A 17,429-nucleotide genomic window follows, 5' to 3' on the forward strand; every position below is an offset into this window, starting at 1 on the left:
AAGGTGCTTGTGGTAATTTAGGTGGATGCACTTTTTGTTCTTGTTTTTCTTCTTTATAATGAATATTTAGCTGTTGCACCAAAAGCTGATTAGCAATGATTCATAATAAATTTCTTAAATAGAAGGCCAAAAAAAAAAAAAAAAAAAAAACATAACACAGCTGTATTCATGTAATAACAAGTCTGAGCAATGCTTTTTCAGGTGCAGACTGACTATAGTCCTGTTCTAAATAAACAATTTCCGTTGTGAAGCCCCAGGCTCTGTCATTATCGTTTAAACAAGTTCTGAAAGTTTTCTTTGCATAAATCCTGGTATTTTCAACAACAGAAAAAAGCAGTGAAACTGGTAGCAGAGACCAATACACCATTTAAAGATGAAAAAAAAGAAAAAAAGTAAAATGATGAGTTAATCTTTTAAAAGGCAATTACATCAATGTAGTCCATTAAAGAAAGAGACACACTTGATTAGCTTTCTACCTAACGTTATTCCCATATAAAGTATAGCTTGAACACACATCACTATTGGATCTACTGTATTCATCAACATCAAGCTTTAATTTCATGGTACAGCTGTGAATCAAAGAGAAACTGAGGAGCTAACTGTAAAAATATATATGTAAGATGTGAGCATATAACATTTAAAAAGTTAAAATATAATATAATATATTTATGGTATATTGTAGGTTTTTATTGTGCAGTAAATGTTCTTTGGTGGATGAAGTTCACTATTCTTGTAATTGAGTAAAGGTACAAATCCCTTGCTTAAATATTACTCAAGTAGTAGTAAATGTTTACATTTCTACTTAAGTAAAAGTACAAAACTGCTATCTTTTAAATATTCTTTAGTATCGCATGTAAAAAGAACTTGTCACAGAGAAGTATATTTGATAACTTTTGCAATTTCATTTTTAATTTTCTTGCGCATTAAACCTTTTTAAAGAGAGAGTTTTCTATTGAAACAGGCACACAGTGGGAGTACCTTTTTATCATGTAACACATTTACGTATTCATTCAAAGCAAAGAGGACCAGCATTTTTCTTGTTGTTGAAATGGTGACATTTCAGAATTGACAATGTAATATATGTAAAACTAATTTAATTTAATCCGAGCTAACAGATATTATTTCAGCAGTCACTGTGTTTCATGGCAGATCATTTACTTGTCCATTTAACAGTCCAAAGGCAGACTTTTTGAGTCAAGAGAGGAAGTACAATTGTGACCTAAAGCACATTTGTTAATCACACTATACTATAATGCATTTAAAAAGATGATGTTTATATGGGAAATCCATTAAGGAAAACCTAAATATGTAAAAAAAATATATATATATAGAATTACATGATAAATTATTGAAAATTATATCTTGCTTTATAATCATGTTAATTTTTACATTATGGATGGGGTAGAAATAAGCTAATATACTGTAAATAGCATAAACATGTGTTAAGTATATAAACAATGTTACATGTTGCTTACAAAATAGATAGTCTGTTCACATACAACATAGACAATAGAGATATAAGCCTACTTATAATTCCATTTGGATTGAGCCTGTAAATTATATATAACCCATGATTATATGGTTTGACAGATGAATTATGGATTAAGATGCTTTTTATTTATTTTTTTACAACTCAGGCCTTTCTGATCTTAGCACTCTTTCAAGACCATGGCATTTTCTTTAAATACCACACTCACAGTGAAAATGTTGAATAGCTACACAAACTGTCATCTTGCTTGTGCAATGTGGAAAGAAATAAATCTAATGAAACAAGCACAGACCTCTGTTCATGTAAATGTCAAATATGTGGTTAAACACACTTTGCATCTCTACTCCTGGGAAAAATAAATGGACCCAGTTTTTAATAAAGAAAATATTAGAAGTTTAATAGTCTTTAAAGAAATGAGAAAGAATGAAACCACTACTCTAAATCTCTTCCTGCTTTATCAATCCTGGTCCCATTTATAAGATTGACATCAGGTCCTTGATAGGCTGTGACAGATAATAAAAACAATATTTTTCTGAAGATTCTTTTTTACTATGATTTTACTCTTGCATACAAGAAGTAAAATTCCATGTTTCTTGCTTTTTCTCCAAATAGTTCACTACAGCAAAAGTAAACAAGCAAGTGGTAGCACAGGAGTTCTCAGGCATGCATTTGTTAAATTCTTGCAATTTTTCCTGATCATTGACTTATTGTTAAGACCATAAAATAGCTAAAGCAAATGGCCAATATTTTTACAAAATGTAAGGTGTTGTTCACAATGTTGGAGGTTCAAGCCCCAGCATTGTCAAACTGACACTGTTGTGTTCTTGAGCAATACATAGAACCCTAACTGCTCCAGGGATGCAGTCATGGCCTACCCTTTGCTGTGACCCTAACTTCCTAACAAGTTGGGATATGCAAATAAAATAATTTCACTATGATGTATATGTAGCAAATAAAGCCTTCTATCTTAAAGCTTGATATTTTGAGCTTGGTCCAATTTTTCCTCAAGAGTATACACTACACATAAATTGGAATTAATGCTTGTGGATTGGCATCAATAGAAATGCAATTTGGACATCTGGACATCTTGACATTTTAACATGCTCAAACAGCACCATCTTTTGATAGAAGTCTATTTAATTTTCTCTATGAATTTTAGTTTCCTGTTAGTTGCATAATCTAGATTTACTTTTGGCAGTTCAAATTCTTGAACTTTGACTTTGACGAGCATTTTGACTAAACTTACTTCAAGTCAAGTCAAGTCAAGAAGCTTTTATTGTCATTCAACCATGTATAGCTGATGCAGTACACAGTGAAATGAGACAACGTTCCTCCTGAACCCAGGTGCTACATAAAACAACATAAAACAACAGTAAACAACAGTCACAGTACAGAAGAACACAGGGCCAGGAACTAAGATCCTTGCCACATAAAGTGCATGTGTGCAACTGGTGCAAACAGTGCAAAGACATCACAAGACAGTGTGAGACAACACAGGACAGTGCAGGACAATACAAAATACACAAAATATAAGAATAAAAACAACAATAGCTCCGCCAGTAAAACCTGTCGTAACAGAATAAGGTGCACAGTAGCAGAAAAATGTAAACAGAGAAATGTAAACAATTGTGCAATTCTACAATAGCAGCAATCAAAAATAAAGTGATCAGTGACCAAAGGATTTGTACAGAATATTGTGCAAAGAGAGCAAGTCCCGGAAGATCAGCAACAAACAACAAACGGCATGTAAACATTATTGCGACAATGAAAGGTGTAAACGGTGTTGAGACCTGGGTGTGCGAAGTGTATGTGTGTTGAGTCCGGTTGTACAGATCAGTCACACAGTTGTGTGTAAGTGTGTGTGTGTGAGTATGTGTGTGTGTGTGAGAGAGAGTTCAGTTCAGATGTTTGTTGAGGAGCCTGATGGCTTGCGGGAAAAAACTGTTGCACAGTCTTGTTGTGACGGCCCGAATGCTTCGGAACCGTTTTCCTGATGGTAGGAGGGTGAAGTGTGTGTGTGACGGGTGTGTGTGGTCATCCACAATGCTGTGTGCTTTGCGGATGCAGTGTGTGGTGTAAATGTCCATGATAGAGGGGAGAAAGACTCCGATGATCTTCTCAGCTGTCCTCACTATCCTCTGTAGGGTCTTGCGATCCGAGACGGTGCAGTTCCCAAACCAGGCAGTGATGCAGCTGCTCAAGATGCTCTCGATGGCCCCTCTGTAGAACATTTGTTAAGTGACCAGGTGAGGTTATCCGCCAGATGAACACCAAGGAATTTGGTGCTCTTGACGATCTCCACTGAAGATCCTTCGATGATCAGTGGAGAATGGTCTCTCTGTGCTCTCCTGAACTCAACAACCATCTCTTTGGTTTTGTCCAGGTTCAGAGACAGGTTGTTGGCTCCACACCAGGCTGTTAACCGTTGCACCTCCTCTCTGTATGCTGACTCGTTGTTCTTGCTGATTAGACCCACCACGGTCGTGTCATCAGCAAACTTAATGATATGATTCGAGCTGTGTGTTGGTGCACAGTCGTGAGTCAGCAGAGTGAACAGCAGTGGACTGAGCACACAGCCCTGAGGGGCTCCAGTGCTCAGTGTGGTGGTGCTGGAGATGCTGTTCCCGATCCTGACCGACTGAGGTCTCTCAGTCAGGAAGTCCAGGATCCAGTTGCAGAGGGAGGTGTTCAGGCCCAGTAGGCTCAACTTCTCAATCAGGTGCTGAGGAATGATTGTGTTAAATACTGAACTGAAGTCTATGAACAGCATCCTTACATAAGAGTCTTTGTTATCCAGATGGGTGAGGGCCAGATGGAGGGTTGTGGAGATGGCATACGCAAACTGCATGGGGTATACTTGATACATTCAATTAATATACTGAATATAATTTGGTCTTTCTTTCTTTCTTTCTTTCTTTCTTTCTTTCTTTCTTTCTTTCTTTCTTTCTTTCTTTCTTTCTTTCTCTTTTTAATATAGTCTGTGATCGGACACTAAATACTTAAAAACAGCCAAATGTGCACTTTTTTCTATCAGAATGCCACACTATGAAACCACTCAAAAATGTACTTGCTTATTGAAAATGAGTGGCCAAAGGTGTTACAAACTTTTAACATCACCTAAACTATTATATTTGCTATAGAAAATGTCAAATTTTTAGCTCTAATCCACACCCAATATTTAAGCTAAATCTGCAGGCTTGAGCTTATAGCAGAGATGGGTACTGAAGAACAAATACTTTGTTAATGTACTTTGTATTTAATTTTCTGGCAACTTATTATTTTTACTCATTACAATTTCATGCAAAACAAATATATGTACTTTCTACTTCTTACATTTTCAAAAAAGGCTCATTACTTCAGATTTAATCTATTTGGTGACATGATCAATAGTTTTTTTTTTTTCTTTGCGTGCCATTTTTCAGCCCATAAACCTATTTCTTGTCATTGCGTGGCTTTTTTAATCTATTACTGCTATATCATTTTCTGGCTCTCACACACCACAGACAAAGGACAGTTTACAAAGCTAACAACGAGCAAGACAGAAGGCAACAAGAAGTCTGTCTAACATGGATGAGACAGTGGGAGTCAGCGATGTAAACATGACTGAAAACAGAGACATTCCTGATCACCTGATCATTATTCTTTCCTTTTTATAATATTTTTTTTATTTTAACTTAAGTGGAAAAGTGTAGTCAGTACTTAATCTTTTACCAGAGTATTTTAAAACATGAGTATTTGTACTTCTACTTGAAGGATGTGTGTACATTCTCTGGCTTCTAGTGATAGTTGAATAGAACACAGAGCTGCCATGCTGCCAGATATCACATAACACTTTCCATTTGTCTTAAATGCTTACCGTATATTTTAGAGAACTGTTATAAAATAAATGAATGTTACAAAGATAGATTTTCTCAAGCATGTCCTTTTATGGCTCATGGCCATTAAGAATGCTGTTCTATTCAGTCTTTTGAAGTCATCCTAATAATCAGTCATTTTAGAATTAAATAATATGTGTATGTAGGAGTGCAAAAAAATGTCAACTGACTGTGGCTCACCAAGGATGGCCTTGTTTTTAACTTTAAACTGATTTTATAAAGGAAAAAGCAAATAAAAAACAAATGATTCAGTATTTTCACATTTATAAAAGGAAATTGCTAATTACTGTTATTGCCAATTGGTTTTAATATAATTCCTAAAGCATCACCTACACATAGGACATACAAATGTAATTTTGTATAGTCCATGTGTAAAGGTTTCTTCATATTAATCAATAATTAGTGATAAAAAAAAAAAAGAAACATCCTGGGATTCTGCTAGTTAATGAAATGATTTGGTATTAGCCATTTTCTTTCCGTAGAGTCCGTAGTGGTTCCCATTAGAAATACTCTGCGGTGTGTTTCCCATTTGATTATATGTTTGCCTAATACTAGAGTCATGTCAGGATAACCATAACAAACACAATGCACCTGAGCTCAGAAAGGTTTTAATCCACAATTTTTTAAATGCTCACAAATGTACAAATTATTTTAATTTTGTCATTTAGGATTATAGTGTGTAGATTAAGGATCAAAAAGTCCATTTAAACTATTTTTGTATTTCAAATACTTCATTGTGCAAAAAAAAATCCATTTTGAATACTTTCTGATTCCAATGAGTATGTAATCTTTGGATTCTCAAAAGTCATACAAGGAATTAGATTCACATCATTTGAATATGTTAGTTAATAGATCTTAATTAGATTTGAATGGGTTAAAAAAAATAGGAAAATTTATACTTCCAAAACATTAGACAGATAATGTGGACCACTACATATGTGAGTGAACGAGACACTGTGTCAACAATGCTTTGGGAACGCTTTCCATGCTCTGAATCACATGTGTAATCGGTCCAACAGAAAAGCACATGCTGTGGAGACGGCACTAGCTTTGAAAGTGACAGAAGCGCTCGCAGGGATGCAGGGCATGTGGCCTAGAGACGCAGCATCTTGTTCCCTCAGGAATTAGTGTCCGATACCCCCATACTGACCAATCCCTGCCTAGTGTGGATGGGCACAGCTAGGTCAAAGGACTGAGGGGCCAGGAGTGGCACTAAGGTCAAGGCTGCAGGACCTGATAAAGATCTTGAAGAGATACCCAAGAAACCAAGGCCTTAGTGGCCACCACAGTTGAGTGAGCTCTGACCCTGTAAGGGAGGGGAGACCAATGGACTCATAAGAGGAGTGGTTAGCATCCACAATCCACCAACTAAGGGTCTGCTTAGGGAAAACCCTTTTTATACTGACAGTAGGAGGCAAATAGATGGTCCAACTTTCTCTACACACCAGTTCTGTAGATGTATGTGTCCAGTGCTCGCACCAGGCACACCTGGTTAAGCTTCTTGAGGGCTGAAAAGGAGGAGGACAGAATGTCTGAAGCACGACTGGACGTAGGACCGCCAAGGGCACCTTGGGGACATACACTGGTCTGGGGTAGAGGAAGACACTGGCCATGCCTAGGGTGAACTCCAGACAGTAGGGGCTCATGGAAAAGGGTGTGAAGGTCCCTACTCTCTTTAGTGAGGAAATAGTCAGTAGAAAAACTTTTGACTGTTAAAAATTTGTTAAAAAACTCAAGAGCACATCAAGCAGGGGCTTGAATCGAGGCTTGGACAAGGCCTCCAGGACAGCTTCTCTTGGGCCCACATGAGGATCTGTCATGCCAGCTTGTAAAGGAGGCATGGTTGATGTAGGAGACCACCAATGTGTTGTCTGTACGGACCAGCACTTGGTGGTCCCTTAGGTCTGAGAAGAAATGCTTCATAAATCTAAAATGGGACGCAGCCCCCATCCTCCTTGGGAACAATGAAGTACCAGCTGTAGAACCCAGACTCTCTGTCGAACAGAGACCACCTCGGTTGCTTGCTTGTTAAAGAGAGTTTCTAATTCTTGTTTCATAACTAGAGCCTGCTCGGGCCCCACCAGAGTGGGACACACCTAGTTGTACTGGGGCAGATGAGACCTGAACTGAAGTGTCCCTAGTTTCTGGGTAGGGTGAGTGGTGACACTCCATCTCTGAATTTCATGATGCCTAGCACATGTGTTAGGCTGGGGCGGTTTTTGGGGCTGCTCTCACAACAGGTTGGCCTGATCTTTGAAAGAAGAGAGGTGGAGCACAGCACACTACTCACAGGGGGGAAAAAAAACGCATGCTTTAGAACCCTGGTAGAAAGGGCTGAATATGGTAGGTGAGGCAGAAGAAACGGACAGGTCCGTCTCCAAACCCTCTGCCAGATTCAACTGTGAGCCCCATGACCTCAGTCACCAGAACCATGAGGAGTGGGAGCACCCTCCTCGAAGATGGACATGCGGTCGCAATGCGGGCAGCTCTGCTCCCAGACAAGCTACACATAGCCTGAAAGCCTGCATGCCTTTATATTGTTGCTTTTCCACTTTTTTCAAATTTCTTATGAGTCCTCTGGTCTTCCTGCACCTTTCGGGGTCAGATCTTACTCTACTCGGAGTGTGGCAGCCTCTAAGGTTTTGTCCTCTGAAGTTTCCCTCGAAGACATCTGCAATGCTGCGGTCCACCCTGCTGACCTTTATCAGGTTTTACAGCATTGACCTTAGTGCCACTCCTGCCCCCTCTTTCCTTTGACCTAGATGTGCTCTTCCACACTATGCAGGGACTGATCAGCATGGCATTATTGGACACTCATTCTCAAAACTTTGTTGACGCAGCTTGAATTTCCTCATGGAACGTCTCCAGATTAAGAATGTAACTATGATCACGTTCATAACCTGAAGACGTTAGTTGTGTTATCACAATACAAAAAGATTTTGAGTGAAATCTATCCATCCATAATCATTAATACAGTTAGGAACATTAACCTCTTCCAAAATATGTGTAATAAGCTCTGAAATTTAGTAGATCTATATAGAACTATATTGGTGTCTGGTTTTAGAGCCTGTTGAGTTAAAAAAAATGTTTCATAAGCACAGCATTGTGTTTCTTTGTGTGTATGTAAATAGGCATCTATGGGTAAAACTTATATTTTATATACTGTTTTTGTTCTTTTTAATGTCTTTTGAGACATTAAGCTGTCTGTGGCCTTGTGCTCGTCATCCCTTTGAAATTGTTATGCTTTAACATGCTGTTATGCTGTTAACTGCTTACCCCTGGTTGCTTGCTTTAGTCAGTAACGTAGCTAAGTAATGATTTGGTATTTATGAAGGTAATTAGAAGTCATAAAATGCTGTCAGGAACTGAATTACAAGTAGCTACAAAAGAGCTACACTTTAACCTTTGCTCTGATTAATTCAGCACTTGGAAAACTGTCAGTTTAATAACAATTAGAGCAGCTGTGATCTGATTATACTTTTTTAAACTGGCATCTGTTAGTATGTATGTGTTATAGGATCCTTATGTAGCTCGGTTTCTCCTTGACAACCAGCCAGAATGACCAGCTAATAGCAAAACATCAGTGCTTGAGAAATGCGGAATGAGTTGTGAGCATATGTGTGTGTGTGTGTGTGTGTGTGTTTGTGTCTGTGTTTGTGTGTGTGTGTGTGTGAGTGTGTGTGTGTGTGTGTGTGTGTGTGTGTGTGTGTGTGTGTGTGTGTGTGTGTGTGTGTGTGTGTGTGTGTGTGTGTGAATATGCAGGCGTGCTCGAAGCTGAAAGGCTCCAGTGGTGAAAAACATCCATTTTATCCACAGTTAATGGTCTTGGTGATACCAGATACATTTCGACTTTCCTGTCACAATCTTAAAATGTCAAGTTCTGTATTTTTTGTCACATTCAATTCCTAATGGTACATTTGTATAAAGAAGGTTTCTAAAGGTCTTTTCTCACCTATTTTTTTACTTCAAGCACACATTGCATCAACTAGAATTAGAGGCAGTCAGTGAGTGCTAATTATGAAATAACTACACTATATAGACAATGGTTTGTGGACACCTCAGCATAAAATTCATATATGTTTTGAAACATTTCATTCCACATTTAGTCCCCATTTGCTGTTATCATAACCTCCAGTCTTCTAGGAAGAGCTCCAACTTTGTGGTAATAATTTGGGGATAAACCATATATGGATGGTCACGTGTCCGAATACTTTTTTCCATTTAGTGTATCAACCGATAGTTTTAAGCATTAGCCAATTTATGATTTTTTAAATATTTTTTCTTTTTTTTTGGGGGGGGGGGTGGGGGTGGGGGGTTGTGCAGGGAAAATTCTATTACTGAAGCACTCTTACTCTTGCTTTTTGGTTGGAGAAGTTAAAATTTGGTGCTTTGAGTACAATTCTTTCATACTGACCACTGGATGTTCAACATGGCACCTCATGACAAAGAACTTTCTGAGGATTTGAGAATTTGAATTGTTGCTCTTCACAAAGATAGCTGAGTCTATAAGAAGTTCAGTAACACCCGGAAACTGAGTTTTGGTACAGTTCATTGAGCTGTGGTTCCTTGAGAGAAACATGGATGCCAACATGTAATCTGACATTCTGAAGCAGAATATGATGCCCTCCCTTCATAGCCATAAGCCATAGTTTTACATTTGTAAACTTAATCATGAGCTCAGTTGTGAAGATCTGCACCCAGATTTTCCTAAATTTACACCTAGCATAAAGATAAACTCATCCTGTTTCTGATGTTTTTTATGCATTTTTAGAAAGTTACATAGAAAATAATAAAACACTACCTCCAAACAGTCACCATGAAGAACAACACTAGCACTCAAATTACTAAAATTAATATTTGATGTAAAAGGATGGCGAGCCACTGAGGACAGGTTATATGTTTAAAAAATCAAATACACCTCTATGTTTACAACCCTGATTCAAGGAAAAACAACATAAAAGATTTGCAAATTTAAGTTAGTATACTACAATATATTACAAATGTTTTCCCATCATTAAAGTGACATTCAACCTTTTGCTGTGATTACAAAATAAGCAGCCAACAACCATAGTAAGAGAGGTAATAATTTTCAAACTGAGCTCTGATTGCAATCTGCAAATATTCAAATTGAAAATTTGATTGCAGTCGAAACACAATTTGTCCCTGATAATAACTGTATATTATGAGAACCAAGCAGTATAATTTGTTAAGGTGAAAACTGAACACAAATTCCTATGGTCCTGTCAAGCAGACATAAACATGAACATGATGAATAGGACATGTGGCTTTGCATGGTTAAGCGACATACAACTGTTATCACTTAGGGTGTACTCACTTTTGTTGCCAGCTATTTTAACAATAATGGCCGTATGCTGAGTTATTTTTAGAGGAAAGTAAATCTATACTGCTTTTTCAAGCTGCACCTTGACTACTCTAAAATATATTAAAGTTAAATTGTTATATTATTGTCCATTTTAGTATCTTCTTAAGGGACAATGCTATAGAAATTAAACTATATATACTGTATCTTTGATACTATATATATATATATATATATATATATATATATATATATATATATATATATATATATATATATATATATATATATACTGTATATATATACTGTATATATATATATATACTGTATATATATATATATATATATATATATATATATATATATATATATATATATATATATATATATATATATATATATATAGTCTTTGATACAAATTGCCTTGACATATTGTAGTAGCATTTGCCCCCTGTCCTCTCCGTACTCTTAACTAAGTTCAGGTCAGAATGAGTTCATTTTAAATGCCAAAGCTCTACTGACAATACACATTCCTGTATTTATAAATGTACAAAAAATTACATTATGTAACTCTATTCTTCGTGAGTGGTTTTAGCTGAGATGGGTGAGCATTTGTCCAAATTATTACCAAAAATGGCAGGTTCAAAATCTTTCAGGTTTTTCAGGACATTTACAGTTGAGCCGTTTCTTCTTTGAATTGGATTCTTAAAAGATGTTTCCCAGGAATCAAGACGGTTGATGAAGAATTATGCACTGGAATGCATGTGTTGGTTTAGCGATTTCTGCATTGACACTGGGAAAATAAGCAGTGTGACATCTGATCAATAACTAGGTTGTATGCATGCAAACATTATATTGATTTCCCACACACCTGCACTCTCTCTCTCTCTCTCTTTCTCTTACTCTCAGATTTCAGATAAAGCTATTAACCATTTTCAGATGCGTAATAGCACATTATATAGCCAAAGGTATGTAAACACCAGACCATCACACTCATATGTGGGTCTTCTCAAAACCATGGAGCACATAATTGCATAAGTGCCAGGATTATGGACAGGGACTATGTTCCCCACTAATCACTCATGCATCTCAATGTACTATGTTTTTTATGTGCACTTGTATTTATGGACTCATATTCAGGTATGTATTCATGGACTGTATTGTATTCTGATGTTTCCTTGTGTTTAGATTCATTTTTGTTTGTCAATACATTTGTATGTTAGTTAAAAAATCTATCCCCACTAGCACCCGCCTCTGCTTACTTACATGACAATAAGGTTTCTTTGTATACTGTAGCATTACAGTTTCCCTTCACTGGAACGTCAAAGATTAAACCTTTTTCAGCATGAGAATGAGTCTGTTTGTGCACTCAGCAAAGTCATGGTCAAAAGACATGGTATGCTGATGCTGATGCTGATGTGGAAGACCTCAAATGTCCTGAATTCAACCCCAGTGAATACTTTTAGAATTATTTTAAATGCTGGCTGTGCCCCAGGCCTCCTGAAATACTCAAAGCATATATTAATTAATGAATATTTATTTTTGTAGACTATGTAAAAAAATGCACTTCTAAAAATGTTTGTCAGGCCTGAAAGCTTTTCAGTTTGTTCAAACTTGCATTTAAGTCTGTGATATTAGTGTTTTAGGGACAGTATTATATTTTTATTCTATCCCTTTTTTATGTTTTCTTTTGTCTGATTTTTTTTTCCTTTCTTAAATATTAGACTCATTGCTTGTCTTTTAAACTGCACTTTAACTTACTGGGAATTCTGGAATTGTTTATTTGCAAAATAGCTTTGATGAAAAAATGCACTATAATAAATTTAGCAGAAGCTTTAATTTTAATAGAACATTAGGCCACAAAACAAACTGACAAGAAATAACAAATAAATTGAAGTGAAGTAGAAAAACCTCTTATTATAGGCTGCATTTTTGTAGTTAAAGAAAAAAGAAAAGTGTTATGTTTTTGTATTTCTGGCAGAAAATTGTCAATAGATTTCTTTTACAGTGCCTTGCGAAAGTATTCGGCCCCCTTGAACTTTGCGACCTTTTGCCACATTTCAGGCTTCAAACATAAAGATATAAAACTGTAATTTTTTGTGAAGAATCAACAACAAGTGGGACACAATCTAAGTGGAACGAAATTTATTGGATATTTCAAACTTTTTTAACGAATAAAAAACTTAAAAATTGGGCGTGCAAAATTATTCAGCCCCCTTAATTTAATACTTTGTAGCGCCACCTTTTGCTGCGATTACAGCTGTAAGTCGCTTGGGGTATGTCTCTATCAGTTTTGCACATCGAGAGACTGAAATTTTTGCCCATTCCTCCTTGCAAAACAGCTTGTGCTCAGTGAGATTGGATGGAGAGCATTTGTGAACAGCAGTTTTCAGTTCTTTCCACAGATTCTCGATTGGATTCAGGTGTGGACTTTGACTTGGCCATTCTAACACCTGGATATGTTTATTTGTGAACCATTCCATTGTAGATTTTGTTTTATGTTTTGGATCATTGTCTTGTTGGAAGACAAATCTCCGTCCCAGTCTCAGGTCTTTTGCAGACTCCATCAGGTTTTCTTCCAGAATGGTCCTGTATTTGGCTCCATCCATCTTCCAATCAATTTTAACCATCTTCCCTGTCCCTGCTGAAGAAAAGCAGGCCCAAACCATGATGCTGCCACCACCATGTTTGACAGTGGGGATGGTGTGTTCAGGGTGATGAGCTGTGTTGCTTTTACGCCAAACATAACGTTTTGCATTGTTGCCAAAAAGTTTGATTTTGGTTTCATCTGACCAGAGCACCTTCTTCCACATGTTTGGTGTGTCTCCCAGGTGGTTTGTGTCAAACTTTAAACGACACTTTTTATGGATATCTTTAAGTAATGGCTTTCTTCTTGCCACTCTTCCATAAAGGCCAGATTTGTGCAGTATACGACTGATTGTTGTCCTATGGACAGAGTCTCCCACCTCAGCTGTAGATCTCTGCAGTTCATCCAGAGTGATCATGGGCCTCTTGGCTGCATCTCTGATCAGTCTTCTCCTTGGATGAGCTGAAAGTTTAGAGGGACGGCCAGGTCTTGGTAGATTTGCAGTGGTCTGATACTCCTTCCATTTCAATATTATCGCTTGCACAGTGCTCCTTGGGATGTTTAAAGCTTGGGAAATCTTTTTGTATCCAGATCCAGCTTTAAACTTCTCCACAACAGTATCTCGGACCTGCCTGGTGTGTTCCTTGTTCTTCTTGCTCTCTGCGCTTTAAACGGACCTCAAAGTTCAAGGGGGCTGAATACTTTCGCAGGGCACTGTATGTAGCTCATTTGAAATGCCACATCTCTGACGTCCCTCCTGAGCAACAAAGAAAATATTTTGTTTATTAATTTGAGTTTTTAAGCATTTTTGATTTTCCAAAATCCAAAACAATTTATTCAATTTAGTATGTAATCTTTTAGTTTTAACTTCATCTTATTTTAATATTAAATGTATCTCATTTTAAGATTTTGAACTGAATCAAAATAGGACAGCATGGTCATAATAAACATCTAATCTTTATTATTTAAACATCAACAAAATTACCAATAGCAGAGTTGGTCAAGCCTTTCATTTGTGTGTGTGTGTGTGTGTGTGTGTGTGTGTGTGTGTGTGTGTGTGTGTGTGTGTGTGTGTGTGTGTGTGTGTGTGTGTGTGTGTGTGTGTGTGTGTGTGCGGCTATTCAATAAAATCTGACTCATCATCTCCATCTGCTTAAACTATCCTTACCTCATCCTGCGAGACCTATTAAAAGTGTGTTAAAAATCTCTTATCTCTTACATTTTAATTTTCTCAGAACAACACACACACACACACACACACACACACACACACACACACACACACACACACACACACACACACAAAGAACCAAGGACAGACAAAATGCTTCTTTTTGGAAAAGTGTATACAAAGATGCAATAGACACATGCACAGGCATATCCATGCACATGGAGAAATGAGAGAGAGAGAGAGAGAGAGAGAGAGAGAGAGAGAGAGAGAGAGAGAGAGAGAGAGAGAGAGAGAGAGAGAGAGAGAGAGAGAGAGGAAGAGCATCAGGTGGAGCCAGTGTGAGTAGCAGAATCAGCCAGTGAGTCAGTTTGCTCAGAGCATCACTGAGCAGAACGAGAGGACGTGTAACTAACCTATGCACCGTTGTCTGATCTCATTCATTTAGTTTTTTGGCATTTTGGTCATAGATTTATTTTTCTGTACTGTCATCTGAGTTAAACTGATTTCTTAACCTTCTTGTTTCTTCCCCACCAACTCTTCTTCTCCATTTCACTCCACATCACTTGATTAATAGTTTTTAGCCAAAATTCTTTCTCCATATCCCAATCCTTTTTTGTGGATACTCATGAACAGATCTTACCATCACATGCTTCTGCAGGACATCTCCCAAAGCAACCTCACAGAAGAACCAGAGAACGAGAATGGGAACACATCGCAGTGGCTGTCCAACGGTAGCATCGCTCCTCCTCCATCAGGGGCGCTGTGCCAGCAAGTTCAGATCCAGGCAGAAGTTTTCCTTGCACTTGGGATCATCAGCCTACTGGAGAACATCCTGGTTATTTCTGCTGTGGTGAAAAACAAGAACCTCCATTCGCCTATGTACTTCTTTCTGTGCAGTCTGGCGGCGGCAGACATGCTTGTGAGTGTCTCCAATTCCCTGGAGACGATTGTGATCGCCATTCTTAGGAACAATCTGCTCAATATCAACGACTACTTGGTGCGTTTGATGGATAATATTTTCGATTCCATGATTTGCATTTCTCTGGTAGCATCCATTTGCAACCTCCTGGCCATCGCAGTTGACCGCTACGTCACCATATTTTATGCGCTACGATACCACAGCATTGTGACTGCGAGACGTGCATTAAGTGCCATCGGCACCATTTGGCTCACCTGCATCATCTGTGGCATTGTCTTCATCATATATTCAGAGAGCAAGATGGTCATCATTTGTTTAATTACAATGTTCTTCGTGATGCTGGTGCTGATGGCAACACTCTATGTGCACATGTTTCTGCTTGCCCGACTTCATGTCCAGCGCATCGCCGCGTTACCAGCTGCAGCTGCCGGTGATCCAGCGCCACGGCAACGCAGCTGCTTGAAAGGAGCGGTGACTATCAGCATCCTGTTGGGGGTGTTTGTGTGCTGCTGGGCCCCTTTTTTCCTCCACCTCATCCTCCTTGTGGCATGCCCACGCCACCCACTCTGCCTCTGTTACATGTCGCACTTCACCACCTACCTGGTTCTCATCATGTGCAATTCAGTCATCGACCCCATCATCTATGCTTTCCGCAGCCTGGAGATGAGAAAGACCTTTAGGGAGATCCTCTGCTGCTTTGGCACAGGATGCCCAACTCCGGCCTGTGAGCGAGAACGAGATATGGTGACGGAGAGACCGAGGGTGAGGCCACAGGAACAGGAGAAGGACAGTGAGACAGAGTGAGATAGAAATAGAGAATAGCAGAAACAATGGGAGTTTGAGTTTGGAGTTTCAAGCATGAAGTCAATTAAATTCAGTATGGTGTGTGTGTGTGTGTGTGTGTGTGTGTGTGTGTGTGTGTGTGTGTGTGTGTGTGTGTGTGTGTGTGTGTGTGTATAAAACATTTAGGTCAACTAAAAAACTATGAGTAACTAAAATGTTTTTTTTTGTTGAGGACAGTAGCATTATTATATTTTCAAAGTGAATTATTTGCAAAAATTGTAGATGCTATGTACACGTGTTCCCAGTTGTGGCAGCTTTGTAGATATGTACAGTTTATATAGGTGTCTCAGGATTCAGAAAATTATATGCACTGCAAAACTCTTAGCAAGTAGAAATATTTTGAACCTGGTCAAATTTTGCATGATTTTCCTTTAATAAGAATAAATAAACCGAGTATAAGATTATTAAACCTATTTCAGGCTAAGTATTACAGGCTTAAACCTTTTTTTAGCCATCTGTCTAAATAAGTTTGCTCATTTTAATAATTTATTTCTAGAAAATAAACTGCCAATAGAATAAGAAAACTATACATATAAAATAAGTAATGTCTAAAGATGGGTAGAATAAGCCTATATTTGGTTTAAAAAAAATTGAAAGACATTTTGCAGTGTTTGAAAACTATAATTATTCAAATCTTTTTCAGTTCATAGAAGACATAGATTTTTAGATGCTTCAAAAACAGCCACTAAATTTGATCAGTTCAGGAAAAATACCTTGTCATTGTTTACTGTGATCACTGTGAGTCTCACTACTGAAAAACAATTTGTACTAAATGCTACTGCAAACAATTTTTTTCTGGATGATCTTGACATTTTTGATCACATCATAAAAGAATTATATAAAAATGTAAATAAAATAACAGTTCCTAGTTGAAGCAGTGTTATCCTCAAGAGAGCAGTTTGTGTGTGTGTGTGTGTGTGTGTGTGTGTGTGTGTGTGTGTGTGTGTGTGTATTGGGGTGGGAATCAGGTATGTATGAGTTAAAAGGTAAAAGGTATGTGTGCATTTGTCTAAACTGTTCGATCACTAGTTTTTCACTGTGAATTTCGAGTACATTTCTTCACAAATGTATACACTTCTTTATTGTTTGTTATCAATGACATTGTGAATACCTTTTAGTGTTTTAGTGTTGACGTTTTATTCTTATGTTGTAGAACTATTTGTGGTGTCATATTTCAGATAATGAATGTGTAAATAAAAATTATGGATAATATATGAAAATAAAA

At 37.6% G+C, this 17,429-nt stretch overlaps 1 protein-coding gene across 1 annotated transcript; it reads left to right on the forward strand.

Moving 5' to 3' along the window:
• The first annotated feature begins 14,786 nt into the window (after nt 1-14,786).
• mc3r (melanocortin 3 receptor) lies at nt 14,787-17,429 on the forward strand. The gene has a single exon (XM_083555429.1). It carries the CDS (start codon nt 15,068-15,070, stop codon nt 16,163-16,165), a length of 1,098 nt encoding a protein of 365 aa, XP_083411555.1. The 5' UTR covers nt 14,787-15,067; the 3' UTR covers nt 16,166-17,429.

This window comes from Silurus aristotelis, assembly GCF_946808225.1.
Source record: "Silurus aristotelis genome assembly, chromosome: 11".
Lineage (NCBI taxonomy): Eukaryota > Metazoa > Chordata > Actinopteri > Siluriformes > Siluridae > Silurus > Silurus aristotelis.